Source organism: Prionailurus bengalensis, chromosome B3 (genome assembly GCF_016509475.1).
Source record: "Prionailurus bengalensis isolate Pbe53 chromosome B3, Fcat_Pben_1.1_paternal_pri, whole genome shotgun sequence".
Taxonomy (NCBI): domain Eukaryota; kingdom Metazoa; phylum Chordata; class Mammalia; order Carnivora; family Felidae; genus Prionailurus; species Prionailurus bengalensis.
The window spans coordinates 73439564-73460763 of record NC_057355.1 but is presented as its reverse complement, the minus strand read 5'-3'; the positions used below and the strand labels follow the sequence as shown (position 1 = coordinate 73460763).

At 38.3% G+C, this 21200-nt stretch overlaps 1 gene segment (V, D, J or C); it reads right to left on the bottom strand.

Moving 5' to 3' along the window:
- Window positions 1–19594: 19594 nt before the first annotated feature.
- Window positions 19595–20455, bottom strand: LOC122468862. The segment is given in 2 exon segments: window positions 19595–20144; window positions 20321–20455. Coding segments are annotated over 2 exon segments (363 nt in total).
- Window positions 20456–21200: the final 745 nt, after the last annotated feature.

Below are 21200 nucleotides of genomic sequence, written 5' to 3'. Positions count from 1 at the left end.
GTTCCATTGATTTGTGTTTTATGCCAGTACCATACTGTACTGACTGACTATAGCTTTGTAACATACCTTGAAGTCCAGAATAGCAATGCCTCTACTTTGCTTTACTATTTTCAGGATTGCATGGCTATTTTGGATCTTTTGTGAACAACATAAATTTTAGGATTGTTTGTTCTAGCTCTATGAAAAATTCTGGTGGTATTGTGATAGGGATTGCATTAACACACATGCCCTTCACTGGCTGAATTCCCTTCCTATCACTGTTCCCACTGCCCCTGCCAGGCATCCTGGCATCACCTCCCAACTAAAGCACTTGCACTAGAATCCTTGTTTTCTTCTGGAGGAACACAAGCAAAGACAGCTGGGGTGCACAACTGAAAAATCCCAAGTAGATCTCTAATCGTTGCAGAGTCTGTACCTCAAACAAGGTTAAGGGATCTCAGTTTCATTCTCTTTTCAGGATCATGCTCTTCCTTTTTGGTCGGAAGAGGGGTGCTGGCAACTGTAGGGGTATATCCTAGCTTCCTCCATCCCCAGCCATATTCCTAAGAGTTTCATATTAAGTTTTGGGATGTAGACTTGGGGCAGGTACCCATCCTTGAAACAATCATTGTGGTCAGAGATTAATTATGTTAATTAGCCAGGGTGTCCAAGGCTGGGCTCAGTCTCATCTAAACCCAAACATGGGGTAGGAGGAGGCATGGCTTGTTTATCCAGGGAAAATCCAGGTGTGGTCACCAGACAAGGAGGGATGGATATTGGGCAGCAGAAAAGATGGATGCATATCCTGATTGGCTATGTGGTTCTGAGGTGAAAATGCTCTTGAGGCTGGGATCTTGTAACCACAACTCTTCATTGGATACCAGATGTGGGAAGATTATTGCTAGAATATTCATCAGCTTCCTCTCTCCACCCACCAGTGCCACCCACCCTACCTTGTCTTTACCTTTTCCTGTTCTGTGGGTTGTTTTCTCCTAAGCTTCTGGAGCAGGTGGCTATTTCATGCTCAGCCCAGGGGGTTTTTGTAAGACTCTCCCTGTCACTCCTCCCACCGTGCAGTTTCTCCAACAGCACAGAAATAGACACCTGAGTCTGTAGGCATCAAGCCTGTGATGGTGAGACTTAGTGCTTTGTTTCCTTTCTGATGTGACACAGAATATCGTCCTTTCCTAGTGTTCGTGTTGCCAGAATAAAGAGTAATGATTTCAGTCATCTTTCCATTGGACAGCTGTTGAAACCAGCTCATCACATAGTGAGTATAGCTGAGTGTGAAACTACAGTGCAAGCTCACAGATTCTCCCTCTTGTGTATTCACTGGACTTGGAGTTTGAGTGACACTCTGTGTATTGCTGGAACCTGTAGAGAAGAAGAAAAAAGTAGCTTAGCTGCTGACATTGCTCCCAAGAAAGTTGTCACAAATAGCCACTTTTCACCCAGAAAACAAAGTGAAAAAGGCACAGTCAAGTTCTCTTCCAACATCTTTCTCAAACCCCTCCCTCAGTCCCGGGCTGCAGGGGTGGTGGGCTCCTTACCAAAGTGGATGAAGGCTACCACTGTGCACCAGAAAGCACTCAATCCGGACTGCATCCTGGGACCTTCCAACTGGTGAAATGGCTCTTGTTCTGTCTGCCACCTGCAGGCCCTTTGCAGTGTCACTGGAACTGGGTGGCTCCGTGGCCTTGCTTCTATAGAGCTGGCAGTGGACCTTCTGCATACGTAAGCTTAGTCACACTTCCTGCTGTCTGTGTCTGCCTCCTGCCTCTCTTTCTCCAGGCCCCTGTTGTCTGATTGATGGATAACATTTGTGTATGGTTTATCATGAAAGAAAACTTGTCCAATGTGGACATAACCAAAAGGGAGAAGTAGACAATAAAATCCAATCACAATCTCATTACCCAGAGGTAAATGCTGTTAACATCTCGTTGCTTTCTTTCAGTAGTTTTTATTGCAAATATGCATCCTCTAATGGAATTGGGATCAAATTAAAAAACTTTTTTGCGTTGAACATAATGTGTATGAATATGCCACCATGTCATTCAACTGCATGTGAAAATGTGATTTTTATAGCTCCATACTCTTCTGTGTAAGTGTAACTTAATTTGTTTAAACATCCTTGTTTGAAATTGTTTTGTTTCCTCTTTTGATTGTTTTAAATAAAAATCAATGGACATTGTAAATATAAGTCTTTGCATTTCTGGAAATTTATTTGTATGTTAACTATGTTATTTCAAAGTTTTTAATTACGGAAAACTTAAACATCTACCAAAGAAAGAATAGTGCAATGGAAGAGCTTGTACTCATTGTGTAGGTTGCACAATTATCAAGTCTTAGCCAGTCTTGTTCGTCTACACCCGCATCACCCTACACATCTATACCTCTTTGAGTTCTGATTAGATTAAAGCAAATCCCAGACATCATGGGGTTGTGTACTTTACTCAGGAGACAAGTAAGGTCAGATTGTCTTTTCGGGTGTGTGTGATAGTGACTGTTGATAAACAATGACTAGATCTGTTTTTTGATTAGGAGTTGGTTTGCAAATTGATGATATTCTAATTATATCATTTCTACTTCATTTTTTAACTGAAGCATTTCTATTAAGATAATTTTCCTTGTCAAATAATTGATTAACTTTAAGGTTAAGTGTAAGACACTTTCCATTCATTTATCAGTTTGTACGATAATGAGCTGATTCCCCTCTATGGTGACTATACCATCCCTGCTTGCCTGAGATGGAGGCGTTTCTCAGGACAAACACCAAAATAGTCCCAAGCAAATCTCTGGCAACCAGGATAAATCCTAAAAGTAATTAAGGAGGATTGTTTTACGAACTCATGGATTTAAACATACTTGATGTGTTTCAGTTGATTGGATTCATGGTCTTATTGATGTGGGAAATGTCCCATCTTAACTAGAACAAATCTTTTCAGGCTAGGTCCTGAGTCTTTGTGACATGGCCTCTGTAATCTGTGATAGTTTCCTAGTTTTCTGGGAGGAGAAGACATTCTAGGCTCATTTGTACACTTTCTCCCCCAGCAATGGAATCAGGTAACTATGATTAATGATAGATGTTTTCTCCTTCCAGTTCTAATGTTTTTATTATTTTACTGTAGTCGTTAGGACATTGATTGAAATATAGAATAGAAAGAATAACATTGGAAATCTTTCTCTTTTTCAAATTTTTAAGGGAATGCTTTTAACATCTCCCTTTGAAAACAAATTCAAAGATTCCCTTGTTCAGGTTAAGAAAGTTCCTTTTCTTCCTAGTTTGTGAAGAGACTTCAATTAGAAATACATGTTAAACTTGACCCAACTCACTTTTCTGCATTTAGTGAGATAATTTTAGTTACTGTTTTTATGTGTGGTATGTTGCATGCACTAATATTTAATCTTTCTCATACTCCTGAGATGAATCCTAAATGATCATGGTGTATTAGTATTACTTTTTAAAATCCAATGCTGGTTTGATAATAATTTACGTGCAGTCATTGCTTTTCATAAGTAATATTGGTCTATAATTGTTATTTGTCATCTTTTTGTTTATTTTTGTAATTGTGGTTCTCTTGGTCTCATAAAATGTGTTGAGTAGTAGCCTTGCTGTTTTAATTTTTCTTAGCACAGGTATGGAAATTATTGGTCTTGGGTTTGATGTAACTTGCCTGTGAAACCATATGTATGTATAAAGATTGAAATTTCAGTTTAAATTCTGGTACATTTAATTCCAGTTTTCAACTTTTCTTTTCAGTTTTGCTGAGTGATAATTTTTAGAAAGTTTTACATTTTGTTCAAGTTTTCTGATTAATTTGTATGGATTTATTCCTTGCATGTTCTTATAATTATTTAAATTTTTGCTGTGTCTGTGTCTTCCTTTACATAGTATTTTTCTATCTTCTTAATTTCCTTGAGATTTCTTATCAGAGAATTGCCTATTTTCTAGTTCTTTCCAAAGAACCATATTATTTATTTATTTATTTATTTATTTATTTATTTAATTTTATTTAAAAATTTTTTTAAACACTTACATCCAAATTAGTTAGCATATAGTGCAACAATGATTTCAGGAGTAGATTCCTTAGTGTCCCTTACCCATTTAGCCAATCCCTCCCTCCCAGAACCCCTCCAGTAACCCTCAGTTTATTCTCCATATTTATGAGTCTCTTCTGTTTTGTCCCCCTCTCTGTTTTTATATTTCATTTTTGTTTCCCTTCCCTTATGTTCATCTGTTTTGTCTCTTAAAGTCCTAATATGAGTGAAGTCATAGGATGTTTGTCTTTCTCTGACTGACTAATATCACTTAGCATAATACCCTCCAGTTCCATCCATGTAGTTGCAAATGGCAAGATTTCATTCTTTTTGATTGCTGAGTAATACTCCATTATATATTTATATACCACATTCTTTATGGTATATTTATAGACCACATCTTATATACCACATTATATATTTATATACCACATTATATATTTATATACCACATTCCTCCATCGATGGACATTTGGGCTCTTTCCATGCTTTGGCTATTGTTGATAGTGCTGCTATAAACATGGGGGTGCATGTGTCCCTTCAAAACAGCACACCTGTATCCCGTGGATAAATGCCTAGTAGTGCAATTACTGGGTCGTAGGGTAGTTCTATTTTTAGTGTTTCGAGGAACCTCCATAGTGTTTTCCAGAGTGGCTGCACTAGCTTGCATTCCCACCAGCAATGCAAAAGAGATCTTCTCTCTCCGTATCCTCGCCAATATCTGTTGCTGCCTGAGTTGTTAATGTTAGCCATTCTGACAGATGTGAGGTGGTATCTCATTGTGATTTTCAATTGTATTTTCTTGATGATGAGTGATGTTGAACATTTTTTCATGTGTCAGTTGCCCATCTGGATGTCTTCTTTGGAGAAGTGTCTATTCATGTCTTTTGCCCATTTCTTCACTGGATTCTTTGTTTTTTGGGTGTTGAGTTTGGTAAGTTCTTTATAGATTTTGGATACTAACCCTTTAACACATATGTCATTTGCAAATATCTTCTCCCATTCTGTCAGTTTCCTTTTAGTTTTGCTGATTGTTTCATTTGTTGTGCATAAGATTTTTATTTTGATGCAGTCCCAGTGGTTTATTTTTGCTTTTGTTTCCTTTGCCTCCAGAGACATGTTGAATAAGAAGTTGCTGCAGCCAAGATCAAAGAGGTTTTTGCCTGCTTTCTCATCAAGGATTTTGATGGCTTCCTGTCTTACATTGAGGTCTTTCATCCATTTTGAGTTTATTTTTGTGTATGGTGTAAGAAAGTGGCCCAGGTTCATTTTTTTGCATGTCGCTGTCCAGTTTTCCCAGCACCACTTGCTGAAGAGACTGTATGTATTCTGCTGAATATTCTTTCCTACTTTGTCAAAGATTAGTTGACCATATGATTGTGGGTCCATTTCTGGGTTCTCTCTTCTGTTCCACTGATCTGAGTGTCTGTTCTTGTGCCAGTACCATACTGTCTTGATGATGACAGCTTTGTAGTATAGCTTGAAGTCCGGGATTGTGATGCCTCCTGCTTTGGTTTTCTTTTTCAAGATTGCTTTAGCTATTTGGGGTCTTTTCTGGTTCCACACACATTTTAGGATTATTTGTTCTAGCTCTGTGCGGAATGCTGGTGTTATTTTGATAGGGATTGCATTGAATATGTAGATTGCTTTGGGTAGTATTGACATTTTAACAATATTTGTTCTTCCTATCCAGGAGCATGGAATCTTTTTCCATTTTTTGGTGTCTTTTTCAATTTCTTTCATAAGCTATCGTTTTCAGTGTATAGATTTTTCACCTCTTTGGTTAGATTTATTCCTAGGTATTTTATGGTTTTGGGGGCAATGGTAAATGGGATAGATTCCTTGATTTCTCTTTCTGTAGCTTCATTGTTGGTATATAGGAATGCAACCGATTTCTGTGCGTTGATTTTATATCTTGCAACTTTGCTGAATTCATGAATCAGTTCTAGCAGTTATTTCGTGGAATCTTTAGGGTTTTCCATATAGAATATCATGTCATCTGTGAAGAGTGAAAGTTTGACCTCCTCCTGGCCAATTTGGATGCTTTTATTTCTTTGTGTGGTCTGATTGCAGAGGCTAAGACTTCCAATATTATGTTGAATCACAGTGGCGAAAATAGACATCCCTGTCTTGTTCCTGACCTTGGGGGGAAAGCTCTCAGTTTTTCCCCATTGAGGATGATATTAGCATTGGGACGTTCATATATGGCTTTTATGATCTTGAGGTATGCTCCTTCTATCCCTACTTTCTTGAGGGTTTTTATCAAGAAACGGAGCTGTATTTTGTCAAATGCTTTCTCTGCATCTATTGAGAGGATCATATGGTTCTTGTCCTTTCTTTTATTGATGTGATGAGTCACATTGATTGTTTTGTGGATATTGAACGAGCCCTGCATCCTAGGTATTAATCCCACTTGGTCATGGTGAATAATTTTTTTAATGTATTGTTGGAACTGGTTAGCTAATATCTTGTTGAGGATTTTTGCATCCATGTTCTTCAGGGAAATTGGTCTATAGTTCTCCTGTTTAGTGGGGTCTCTGGTCTTGGAATCAAGGTAATGTGGGCTTCATAGAAAGAGTTTGGAAGTTTTCCTTCCATTTCTATTTTTTTTTTAAATTTTTTTTTCAACGTTTATTTATTTTTGGGATAGAGAGAGAGAGAGAGCATGAACGGGGGAGGGGCAGAGAGAGGGAGACACAGAATTGGAAACAGACTCCAGGCTCTGAGCCATCAGCCCAGAGCCTGACGCGGGGCTCGAACTCACGGAGCACGAGATCGTGACCTGGCTGAAGTCGGACGCTTAACCGACTGCACCACCCAGGCGCCCCCATTTCTATTTTTTGGAACAGCTTCAAGAGAATAGGTGTTAACTCTTCCTTAAATGTTTGGTAGAATTCCCCTGGAAAGCCATCTGGCCCTGGACTCTTGTTTTTTGGCAGATTTTTGATTACTAATTCGATTTCCTTACTGGTTATGGGTCTGTTCAAGTTTTCTGTTTCTTCCTGTTTCAGTTTTGGTAGTGTATATGTTTCTAGGAATTTGTGCATTTCTTCCAGATTGACCATTTTATTGACATATAATTGCTCATAATATTCTCTTATTATTGTTTTTATTTCTGTTGTGTTGGTTGTGATCTCTCCTCTTTCATTCTTGATTTTATTTATTTGGGTCCCTTCCTTTTCCTTTTTGATCCAACGGCTAGTGGTTTATCAATTTTGTTAATTCTTTCCAAGAACCAGCTTCTGGTTTCATTAATCTGTTCTACTGGTTTTTTTTTTTTTTTTTTTTGGTTTTGATAGCATTAATTTATACTCTAATTTTTATTATTTCCTGTCTTCTGCTGATTTGGGTTTCATTTGCTGTTCTTTTTCCAGCTCTTTAAGGTAAGGTAAGGTTAGGTTGTGTATCTGAGATCTTTCTTCCTTCTTTAGGAAGGCCTGGATTGCTATATACTTTCCTTTTATGACCACCTTTGCTGTGTCCCGGAGATTTTGGGTTGACTTCCGTATACTTTTTAATTTCCTCTTTAACTTCTGGTTAGCCCATTCTTTCTTTAGTAGGATGTTCTTCAGTCTCCAAGTATTTGTTACCTTTCCAAATTTTTTCTTGTGGTTGATTTCGAGTTTCATAGCGTTGTGGTCTGAAAATATGCATGGCATAATCTCAATCTTTTTGTACTTGTTGAGGGCTGATTTGTGTCCCAGTATGTGGTCTATTCTGGAGAACGTTCCATGTGCATGGAGAAGAACGTATATTCTGCTGCTTTAGGATGAAATGCTCTGAATATATCTGTTAAGTCCATCTGGTCCAGTGTGTCATTCAGAGCCATTGTTTCCTTGTTGATTTTTTGATTAGATGATCTGTCCATTGCTGTGAGTGGGGTGTTGAAGACTCCTACTATTATGGTATTACTATCAATGAGTTTCTTTACATTTGTGATTAATTGATTCATATATTTGACATGATATTTATATACTTAGAATGATAGATTGTTCTCCATCTATGTTTGTGATTAATTGATTCATATATTTGACATGATATGTATATACTTAGCATGATAGATGGCTCTCTATCCCCTTATTTTCAGCCTGAAGGTGTCTTTAGGTCTAAAGGGGGTCCCTTGTAAACAGCATATAGATGGATCTTGTTTTCTTATCCATTCTGTTACCCTATGTCTTTTGATTGGAGCATTGAGTCCATTGACTTTTAGAGTACTGAAAGATATAAATTCATTGCCATTATGTTGCTTGTAGAGTTGGTGTTTCTGGTGGTGTTCTCTGGTCCTTTCTAATCTTTATTGCTTTTGGTATTTATTTATTTATTTTTTCATCTTTTCTCCCCTCAGAGAGTCCCCCTAAAAATTTCTTGCAGGACTGGTTTAGTGGTCACAAACTCCTTTAATTTTTGTTTGTCTGGGAAACTTTATCTCTGTTTCTATTTTGAATGGCAGCTTTGCTGGATAAAGAATTCTTGGCTGCATATTTTTCTGATTCAGCACATTATATATATCCTGCCACTCCTTTCTGGCCTGCCAAGTTTCTGTGGATAGGTTTGCTGCAATCCTGATCTGTCTTCCCTTGTAGGTTAAGGACTTTTTTTTCCCTTGTTGCTCTCATGATTCTCTCCTTGCCTGAGTATTTTGCGAATTTGAGTATGATATGCCTTGTTGATGGTCACTTTTTGTTCAATCTAATGGGGGTCCTCTGTGCTTCCTGGATTTTTATGTCTGTGTCTTTCCCCAGGTTAGGAAAGTTTTCTGCTATGATTTCCTCACATAAGCCTTCTACCGCTATTTCTCTCTCTTCCTCTTCTGGGACTCCTATGATTCTGATGTTGTTCCTTTTTAATGGTTCACTGATTTCTCTAATTCTTAAATCATGCTCTTTTGTCTCATCTCCCTCTTTTTTTCTGCTTCATTATTCTCTATAAGTTTGTCCTCTATATCACTGATTTTCTGTTCTACCTCGTCCATCCTTGCACCGCTGCATCCATCCATGATTACAGTTTAGTTATAACATTTTTAATTTCATTCTGGCTATTTTTTACTTCTTTTATCTCTGCAAAAAGGGATTAGGATCTGTGTTGGTTAAATCCCTGGCTGTCTTTTCTTTGTGTTCTTTCTTTTGGGGTAAATTCCTTCGTTTTGTCATTTTGAAGGGAGACAACTTGACATTTCTATAGTATTTTCTAAGAGTTTTGTTTCATGACATCAGCATCTAATGATTTAAAAATATTATTTAACAATTTGTAGAGAAAAAAATATTATATCCTTGTTTTATAATGCACTTTTTCATCATGAGGTTGGATTCTTTTCATATTTGTGCTTTTTTTTTTAATTTGGAAATTATTTGTTCATATCCATTGCATTTTTAAAAATTGGTATAATTTTTCTCGTTTCTTTGTAAAAATGTTTTATTTTTTAAGGATATTAAACAACTTTGTTCATAAACGATCATTATCCCAGAGTCCATTAGGATTCTTCGCCAGATAGGTAGGCAGCTGAATGTTTATTTTGACAGTTCCTGAGCTCCTTGAACTAATCATGGCCCTCCCAACCCCACCACTTGCCATTACCCTGATGTATCTTAACATACAAACCTGGGCCCTCCCAACCCCACAACTTGCCATTACCCTGATGTATCTTAACATACAAACCACAGAAGATCCGTGGCCTTTATCCAGGTTGTTTCTGAGAACTATTTCAGAAAACCCTGAAATGCTGGCTGCTGAAATTATCATTCCAGAAGAGTCAAAGATGACATGAGTACCAACAGGTACATGTAAAGCTTAGGATGACCTACTCAAGATAAGTAACAAGTTCTCCTGACCAAGTTATTCTTCTGACAGGGGTTTATTATAAAGGATGAATCTTTATAACCATTGTTATAAAGTGCATCTTGCCCAAAGGCATGATAATGAAATGGGGAGCTTCTCCCAATGGAGAGGTTTACAAGCCTGGGATTGGGTAGAAGACAGGCTTTGGGAAAATTGTGCTTGCAGGAGAAGGAAAGAGTTGCTCACAGACTTTCCTAAAGTTTCAGAGAATTTTAAAGAGATTCCGCCTCAATTACCTCAATATTATTCAGGCTTCTAATTTTCATCCTTATTCCTTTTTTGTCCTGAGTTCAGGCCTCTCACCCACCCCCAGAGAGTGTCAGCATCTTCTCATTGTTCTGAGAGTTGTGTTAGTGGCACGATTGCCCCCTGGAGGCCAGACGGAGGAGCAGCCTCCTTAAAGTATTCTAGGCCTGTGTTTCTCAGGGCTGGGGGCACATTAGAAGAAACTGAGGGGTTGTAACAAAGAGTGCTCAGTCCTGAGCACCTAGACCACTGGGGAGGTGGGGACACATTCCAATATCACCACATTAAGGTTTAACCTTGAGTAAAACAATAAGATGGAAATGAAAGCAACTGCTCTGAAATAAATCTAAACATACCCAGAAGCAGAATCACTCATAGAAAGTAGCAGGGTAAATAAAAGATGTCAGGGGGATGGGAAAAGGAGATATTTTATCTGTGGGTTTACCTGTATGTTTACCAGTCTGGGAGGTAATCCATTTTAGCAAATCTCCCCCTGGGACTTGGAGTTTGAGTGTGACAGATTTTTGGTGTGTATTTATGATGTGCCCACGAAGGTGCTCATTTTCATCTATAAGTTGACTGCTGATTACCCAAGTTGGCCTCCTAATTCTTAGACCTTACTTTTCACTCAGCTTTCCCTGGGTTCTGGGTGGCTGGAATATTAGTAGGGGCCAACATCACTGAGCTCTCAACTGACACTGGATCAAGGGCTTGGTTTCAGTGCCAAGACTAGCATTTTTGAAAGTTCTACTTCAACACCGGCACTAATTTAAATTTTATCTTTTCAAATCATAAAATCACAAAAATTAGAATTAAAGGGCCTTTTGAGGTTCCCCAGGCAAACTTCCTTATTTTAAAGATCTGAAAAAAAGACATAAGAGCATTTTATATTTGGCAAACAAATAAACATAAATTATAGCTACCCTACTTTCGTACCTTCTTCTCTGTCCTCATTCTGTAAGTTGTTTCTGGGAGTTTCTATTTCTGGATGTAGAAACTTCATGGATGTAGAATGGTTGTGGATAGATGGAGGGAGGAGAGAAACACCTTGAAATACCTCTCAGGCCTGTGCCTGAGGGACAGACTTCAAGTTATGAAGTGACTTTCTGCATGGTCCTAACTTCCTGGTGTGCATCAGGGAGGGAAATATGGCAATGTGTTTCTAGATCCAGCTCTATCTGCCCTATATTAAGGGTTAACAGAAATCTGGACTTTAAGGATACTGCTAGTGAAGTCTTAGAAGGAAGTAAAGACTATGTTATTGGGAACTGGAGAAGGGGAATCCAGGTCAAGAGTTGCAGAAAAATTTTGAAATTGCCTCCTATAGTTATGCAGAAAGCTGAACTCTGTGGTAGAGCTGGGGAGATTTCAAAGCAATGTAAGAAGGTTTCACCTGGTTTCTTCTTGCTGCTTTTAATGAAATGAAGAGAAGAGAGATAAATGGAGGAAAGAATTGTGAAACAAAAAGGAACAAGGACTGGATGAATCTGAAAATTCTCAATTTATTCTAACAGAAAAAGATGCAAAAATTAAGATAGTGTGGCACAAAGAAAAAATGTGACAGTGTAACTATATAATCTTTGATCAAAATTTCAGAAGGATTGAGGGGTGGGAGTATTCAGTTGCACAAGGAGCTCTTTCAAGCGGTTTGGATGTGACTTCCAACCACATGATAGTACTTCTAGGAAGCTTAAGAGAAATGTTCCTCAGCTATCTGAGCAGGGGCCACAGGTACAGGTTATCTGGAAAGGATCTGTAGGTGTGGCTTTTTTCTAAAGGGGTAAACTTCATTGAAATCCATGGTGGACTCAGGAAGTGTTTGAGACAATTATTTCAGCAGAAACACTACCAGATTGGATTGAAAGTGACAGTGAACAGAATAAAAGTAGGAGTTCAGTGTCGCCTGGGTGGCTCAGTCGGCTAAGCAGCCTACTTCAGCTCAGGTCACAATCTCACGGTTTGTGGGTTCGAGCCCCGCATCTGGCTCTGTGCTGACAGCTTGAAGCCTGGAGCCTGCTTCAGATTCTGTGTCTCCCCCTCTCTGTGCCTCTCTCCAGCTCATGATCTGTCTCTCAAAAATAAATAAACGTTAAAAACAATTAAAAAAAAAGTTAGCTGAACCATTGCCCATTTTCATTTTATAATATTGTTGCTTACTCAGTCTTATTATACTTGACAATTCTTGGAAATTTGTGTCTTAATCTTTCTTTTGTCCTAGATATATGGCTTGATGAGAATAAAGCAAATGAATGGGAAAAGGAAGAGAGACAGTGTCATATGTAGGTGATAAATACCATCATTTATATTTTTATAGATACATCAGATCTTTGTTCATTTGTTGAATAATTCAAAGTCCCAAGCTTTGATGCTTATCTTGTGGTGGAGATACATGTAAAAATATATTCTAACAACATATAATATATTTGCTAATGATGATTGCAATGAAAAATGTGAGACAAGGTAAAGGGGAAGAGGGAATGTGTTAGGTAGGTACTATCTATATTGCAGTAAAGATGTCTCTAATGGGGTGGCATTTGAGCAGGGATCTGAATGATGGGATTAAGGAGACTATTTGAAGCAAGAATAGTCTAGTAAGAAAAACCCAGATGTGGAAGCCTGCTTGGGGCACTCAAGGGTAAGAGTGACCCCAGTAGAGTAAGAAAGGTGAAGGATGATGGGGAATATTCAATAAACTTGAGAGTCTTCTATTTGTTATGATCTCTGTAATGTTGGGAATATCGATGTGAAAGAGACATAATCTCTGGTGTCAAGAAATTGAGTATCCTAGAGGAAGAAGGCAATAAATATAAAAAAATACAAGGAGATAAGTGCTGTTCTCATAGATAAGTACAAATTTCAAAGGGAGCCAGATGAGAGAGACTTTAAACTTGCCTAGAAGATCAAGGAAGGCTTCAGAGAGAAGAAGTCAGAGGACAATGAGGAGGAGGTGGTGATGAGGTTGGAAACTCCAAACAAAGAGAAGGGTAGAGGGAAGGATGGAGACAAGAGATGTGTTAACTCATGATATTTCCAGAATTCATTATTTTGGTAATTCCAGGTCTACGTTGGTGACAGATGTGTCAGGAGATGAGGCAGCTAAATGAGAATCGTATGTGGGCTTGTGCCAGGCTTAGTCTAAAAAGCTGTGAGAAGTGAAGTAAAATACCTAAATCTGCCTTTTACACAGAGCTGTAAGGTAAGACAGTATCATCAATTAAAACAAGAAATGTGGAGGCAGAAGATCTTGAAGTAGGAGAGGTGAAAGGTTATGGGTTTTAGGTTTATACATTTTATATTGCTCAAGGGTCACCTGACCCAAAGGCTGTGGGCTGTATACATAGGTCTGGTGCAAAATCAAGGTTAGAGGCATAGTCATTAACATATATGTATTAGCTGCAATCTAGGTGTGGACAAGAATTAGACTAAGGTGGGAGCCAGGAAAAAAGCAGCATTAAAAGCAGGAAATAGAGGAGAATTGACAACAGGAATCCCATAGTATCAGTGACCTTACAGTGTTTTAAAATTTTATTTACAAGCCTATTTGGCCATGTGGACTGTGACCTTGTAGGAAATAATTTTTTGTGTATTCCCAGGAACTGTCCTTGTGCCTTGCACATGGGATACTTAATATATGTATATTCAAATGAGTGGGTGAATAATTAATTAATGAAGGACTCTATGGCTTAGCATTTTTGCTTGATGCTCCATCTTTTAGTATGACATTTCATAGCAGTAGTTCTTTGTGTCTATATTTTTATTACTTTTTTTATTGTACAAGGAACACACATTTATTGAAGAAAAATTAGAAAAAGGAAAGCTATGGCACAAAAACAGACACTCAGATCAGTGGAACAGAATAGAGAACCCAGAAATGGACCCACAAACATATGGTCAACTAATCTTTGACAAAGTAGGAAAGAATATTCAGCGGAATACATACAGTCTCTTCAGCAACTGGTGCTGGGAAAACTGGACAGCGACATGCAGAAGAATGAACCTGGACCATTTGCTTACACCAGACACAAAAATAAACTCAAAATGGATGAAAGGCCTCAATGTAAGACAGGAAGCCATCAAAATCCTTGAGGAGAAAGCAGGCAAAAACCTCTTTGATCTTGGCCGCAGCAACTTCTTACTCAACACGTCTCTGGAGGGAAAGGAAACAAAAGCAAAAATGAACCACTGGGACCTCATCAAATAAAAAGCTTCTGCACAGTGAAGGAAACAATCAGCAAAGCTAAAAGTCAACTGACAGAATGGGAGAAGATATTTTCAAACTACATATGTGTTAAAGGGTTAGTATCCAAAATCTATAAAGAACTTATCAAACTCAACACCTGAAAAAAAATAATCCAGTGAAGAAATGGGCAAAAGACACGAATAGACGCTTCTCCAAAGAAGACATCCAGATGGCCAACCGACACATGAAAAAATGCTCATCATCACTCATCATCAGGGAAATACAACTCAAAACCACAATGAGATAACCACCTTGCACCTGTCTGAATGGCTAACATTAACAACTCAGACAACAACAGATGTTGGTGAGGATGTGGAGAAAGAAGATCTCTTTTGCACTGCTGTTGGGAATGCAAGCTGGTGCAGCCACTCTGGAAAACAGTGGGGAAGTTCCTCAAAAAACTAAAAATAGAACTACCCTATGACCCAGCAATTGCACTACTAGGCATTTATCCACAGGATACAGGGGTGCTGTTTCAAAGGGACACATGCACCCCCATGTTTATAGCAGCACTATCAACAATAGCCAAAGTATGGAAAGAGCCCAAACGTCCATTGATGGAGGAATGGCTAAAGAAGATGTGGTATATGTATACAATGGAGTATTACTCAGCAATCAAATGAATGAAATCTTGCCATTTGCAACTATATGGATGCAACGGGAGGGTATTATGCTAAGTGAAATTAGTCAGAGAAAGACAAATATCATATGACTTCACTCATATGAGGACTTTAAGAGACAAAACAGATGAACATAAGGGAAGGGAAGCACAAATAATATAAAAACAGGGAGGGGGACAAAACATAGGAGACTCTTAAATATGGAGAACAGAGAGTTACTGGAGGGGTTGTGGGAGGGGGATGGGCTACATGGGTAAGGGGCATTAAGGAATCTACTCCTGAAATCATTGTTACACTATATGCTAACTAATTTAGATGTAAATTTAAAAAAATAAAATAAAAAAAAACATACCCAGAAATTTCAAAAAAATATCTACTAGATTAGATTAAAAAAAAAAACCAAAAAAACAAAAACAAACAAACAACAAAAAACAAACAAAAACAAACAAACAACAAAGAATATTCTTTTCCCCAGGGGCACCTGGCCGGCTCATTCAGGAAAGCATGTGACTCTTGATCTCAGGGTTGTGAGTTCAAGCCCCAGGTTGGGCATGGAGCCTACTTAAAAAAAAAAAAAAAAAAAAAAAAAAAAAAAGAATATCCTTAAAAATATTCTTTTCCCCAACCAGCTGAATTGGATCCTTTATCCAAGTTATGTAAATACTTGCTACCATTATTATTATGGGTCCAAGTATCTCATCGACATGGGGTTTTGGGCTTCCACACATGGGACACTGGCAAGTGACAATTCACTCAAAACAAAAGCTTGACATAACACAGTAAAAAGGAAAAGAAAAACCCAAAGTTTTATGTGTGTCTCTGCACATGTGTTTGTGAGAAAACACACCCACACATAATGTTAAAAGGCCACACTACCCTGATTACATCCTAAGCCTAGGCATATCCCTGTAGTTCTGACCACATTCAAATGTCTTAATTCAATGTGATTTTGGATACCCACAATTCCTTTCATTCAGCTGGACGAAAATAGCCAGGTTGCTCTGCAAAAAGAATACAACTTATCATCATGCTTCTTTGTTGGGAGACATTCTCGGTAAAATTTGAGCCCAGCCTCAAAACTTGCGGATTTATCTGTCTATTCTTTATTCATTCATCTACTTACCCACCCACCTATATTATCTATCTATCTATCTATCTATCTATCTATCTATCTATCTATCTATCATCTATTATCTAATCATCCATCCATCCATCCATCCATGCATCCAACAAACACTAACTCATTTCTTTAGAGCTCATTTCAGTTCACTAGCCTCTCTTCCTTGCCCAAGAGAGAAGCACTTTCACGATGCTAAGCCTTCACTTTTCACAGGGAATGACTTACCTCCTGTCCATTTTGTAAAATCCCACTGATCCTTAAAATTCAGGTTCAATTCTTTTTATTTTAAAATAAAATAAATAAATAATAAAACAATAATAAAATAAAAAATAAAAAATAAATAAAAAATAAAAAATAAAATAATAAAATAAAAAATAAAATAAATAAATAAATAATAAAATAAAAAAAAATGCTTTTCACAGGGAATGACTTACCTCCTGTCCATTTTGTAAAATCCCACTGATCCTTAAAATTCAGGTTCAATTCTTTTTAAGTAATGTCTACCCACAACGTGGGGCCCTAACTCATGACCCCAAGATCAAGAGTTGCATGCCCTACCGACTGAGCCAGCCAGGCCCCCTGGTTCAATTCTTTTTTGGAAAGTGGTTCACAGACTCCTACTCCTACTGCAAGTCCACACTGTTATCTTCCATCTTAATTTTATGGTACTAAGGTTGTGTATCCCTCTTTTATTATGTAATAAATTGCTTCCTTCAAGATCTCTCAAAAAAAAAAAAAAAAAGGAAAAAAAAAAGCTAAGCTAAAATGTTACCCTGGATTCCACTATCAGGAATAACAATTGCTAACATTTCATGTCTATCCTTTTAGACCACTGCTATCAATAGAAATACAATCTGAACCACATAAATAATTTAAATTTTTTAGGAGTCACATTAAAAGAAACTATAAATAAATATATAAAATTAATTTTAAAAATATGTTATTTAACCTGATAAACCCCAAATATCATTTCAACATTAGTTAATAAATAAATATTAATGCGAATGTTTATATTTTTTTCTTCATGGAAGTCTTTGAAAGCTGGTGTATATTTGACACTCACAGCACATCTTAATTTGGACTAGTCACAATCCACGTGTCCCATAACCACTGTACCCTCTGGCTGTGTTTGCACAGCACAGTTCAAGACTCCTTTTGATGTATAAATAATGATATGACTATACATAAAATTGTAATTCTTCCTCCACAAAGTGCAGGTCATATGAAACCTATAGTTTTGTAAGTTTTTATAATAAGTGTAATTTTAGAACAGTTATAGATTTATAGAAAAGTCATGAAAATAGTACACATAGATTCCATATACTGCACACCCAGTTTCCCTTACTATTAACATCTTACAATGGTACATTTGCCACAATTAATAAAACAATACTGATACATTATTAACTGAAGTTCATACTTTACTAGATTTACTTTGATTTTACCTAATGTCCTTTATCTACTACAGAATCCCACTAAGAGACCACATTACATTTAGTTTTCATGTCTCCTTAGGCTCCTCTTGGCTATGACTAATTCTCAGGTTTTTCTTATTTTTCTTAAACTTTCTTTTTAATTTAAATTGTATTTTATATTAGAGAAAGGGGGGAGGGAAGGAGGGAGGGAGACAGCATGAGCTGGGGAGAGGGGCAGAGGGAGAGAGAGAGAAACCTAAACTGTTTCTTTATTTCCTTATTCCTTTTTTTGTTGCCTGATTAATATTCCATTGTATATATATATCACCAGTTCTTTATCCATTCATTAGTTGATGGACATATGGGCTTTATCCATAGTTTGGCTATTGTTGAAAATGCTGCTATAAATATTGGGGTTCATGTACCTCTCAAATCTGAATTTTTGTGTCCTTTGGGTAAACACTAGTGCAATTGCTGGACCATAGGGTAGTTCTATTTTTAACTTTTTAAGGAACCTCCATACAATTCTCCAGAATGGCTGCACCAGTTTGCAGTCCCACCAATAGTGCAAGAGGACTCCCCTTTCTCCACAGCCTCGCCAATACCTGTTGTTTCTTATGTTGTTAATTTTAGCCATTCAGACAGGTGTGAGGTGGTATCTCATTGTGATTTTGATTTGTATTTCCCTGATGATGAGTGATGTGGAGCATCTTTTTATGTGTCTATTAGTCTCTGGATGTCTTCTTTGGAAAAGTGCCTATTCATGTCTTCTGCTCATTTCTTAACTGGATTATTTGTTTTGGGGGGTGTTGAGTTTGACTAGGTTCTTTAGAGATTTTGGATTCTAACCCTTATTCAGATATGTTGTTTGCAAATATCTTCTTCCATTCTGTAAGTTTTTTGATTGTTTCCTTCACTGTGCAGAAGGTTTTTATCTTGATGAGGTCCCAATAGTTCATGTTTGCTCTTGGGTCCCTTGCCTCAAGCAATGTGTCTAGTAAGAAGTTGTTGTAGCCATGGCCAAAGAGGTTTCTGCCTGTGTTCTTTTCTAGAATTTTGATGGTTTCCTGTCTCACAATTAGGTCTTTCACCCATTTTGAATTTATTTTTGTGTGTAGTCCAAATAGTGGTCCAGTTTCATTCTTCTGCATGTTGCTGTCCAGTTTTCCCAACACCATTTGTTGAAGAGACAGTCTTTTTTCCATTGGTTTCAAAGGAACCTGCTTTCCTGCTTTCAACGGTACTTGAACATATACTAATGGCTTCACTTCTGGATTCTCTATTCTGTTCCATTGATTTTGGTGTCTGTTTTTGTGCCATTACCATACTGTCCTAATGATTACAGCTTTGTATTATAGCTTGAAGTACAGATTAGTGATGCCTCTAGCTTTGCATTTCTTTTTAAGATCGCATTGGCTATTTAGGGTCTTTTGGGGTTTCATACAAATTTTAGGATTGTTTATTCTAGCTCTGTATGTGATAGGGGTTGCATTAAAACACATGAACTTCACTGGCTGACATCCTTTCCTTCCACTCTTCCCACTGCCACTGTCCTGCATCTTGGGATCACCTCCCAACTAAATCACTTGCACTTGAATCCTTACCTTCTTCTGGAGGAACAGAAGTGAAGACAGTGTGGGTGTACAACTGAAAAATCCCAAGTACATTTCTGATCACTAAGGGTCCGGACCTCAAACAATGTTAAGGGAGCTCAGTTTCACTCTCTCTCTTTCAGGATCATACTCTTCCTTTGTGGTGGGAAGAGGGCTGCTGGCAGCTGAATGGTTGTATCCTAGCCACTTACATTCCCAGCAGTATTCCCAAGAGTTTCATATTAAGTTTTGGGATGTAGACTTGGGGCAGGTACCCATCCTTGAAACAATTAACTGTGGTCAGAGAGAGAAGTATGTTAATTGGCCAGGGAGTCCAAGGCTGGTGTTGGCCTCATCTAAACCCAAACATGGGGTAGGAGGACCCCGTGTCTTGGTTATCCCCGTGTCTTGGTTATCCAGGGAAAATCCAGGTGTGGTCACCAGAAACAGAGGGATGGATGTTGGGCAGCAGAAGAGACAAATGCATATCCTGATTGGTTATGGGATTTTGCAATGAAAATACTTGTGAGACTGGGATCTTGTAACCACAACTCTTCATCTGATACCAGATGTGGGAAGATTATTGCTAGAACATTCATCAGCTTCCTCTCTAGACCCACCAGTGCCACCCACCCTACCTTCTGTTTACCTTTTCCTGTTCTGTGGGTTGTTTTCTCCTAAGCTCCTGGAGCAGGTGACGGTTTCATGCTGAGCCCAGGGGGTTTTTGTAAGGCTCTCCCTGTCATTCCTCTCACCGTGCAGCTTCTCCAACAGCACAGAAATAGACGCCTGAGTCTGTAGGCATCAAGCCTGTGATGGTGAGCCTTAGAGCTTTGTCTCTTGCCTGATATGACACAGAATATCGTCCTTTCTTAGTGTTTGTGCTATCAGAATAAAGATTAATGATTTCAGTCATCTTTCCATTGGAAGGCTGTTGAAACCAGCTCATCACATAGTAAGTATAGCTGAGTGTGAAACGGCAGAACAAATACGCAGATTCTCCCTCTTGTTTATGCACCGAACTTGGATATTGAGTGACACTCTGTGTATTGCTGGAACCTGTAGAAAAGAAGGAAAAATAACTTAGCTGCTGACATAGCTTTCAAGAAAGCTATCAAATAGCCAGGTTTTCACCCAGAAAACAAAATGGAGAAAGGCACAGCTAAGTTCTCTTCTAACTTCTTTCCCAGACCTCCGCCCTTGGGCCCTGGCTGCAGGGGTGTTGGGCTCCTTACCAAAGCTGATGAAGGCCACCACTGTGCACAATAGAGCGGGGAGTCTGGACTGCATCCTGGGGGATCTTCCTGTTAGTGAAATGGCTCTTGTTTGGTCTCCACCTGCCAGGCCCTTTGCAGTGTCACGGGAACTGGGTGGCTCTGTGGTCTTGCTTCTATAGAGCTGGCAGTGTGGTTTCTGCATACGTCAGCTTAGTCACACTTCCTGCTGTGTGTGCCTGCCTCCTGCCTCTTCCTCCAGGCCTCTGTTGTCTAACTGATAGATAACATGTCATGTATGGTTATCATGAAAGAAAACTTGCCCAATGTGGACATAACCAAGGGGGAGAAGTAGACATAAAATCCAACCAGGAGGTTGGTAATAATCTCATTACCCAGAGGTAATGCTGTTAACATTTTGTTGCATTTTTTTTCAGTATTTTTTAATGCAAATGTGCACATTTTAATGGAATTGGGATCAAATTAAAAGTATTTTTTGTGTTGAACATTATGTATATGAATGTGCCACCATGTCGTTCAACCGTACTTGAAATGTGATTTTTACAGCTTCAAGGTACTCTGCTGTGTGTCACTTAATTTGTTTACATATTATTGTTTGACATTGTTTTGTTTCCTTTTTTGACAGTTTTATTTATTTATTTATTTATTTAATTTTTTTTTCAACGTTTTTTATTTATTTTTGGGACAGAGAGAGACAGAGCATGAACGGGGGAGGGTCAGAGAGAGAGGGAGACACAGAATCGGAAACAGGCTCCAGGCTCCGAGCCATCAGCCCAGAGCCCAACGCTGGGCTCGAACTCACGGACCGCGAGATCGTGACCTAGCTGAAGTTGGACGCTTAACCGACTGCGCCACCCAGGCGCCCCCTTTTTTGACAGTT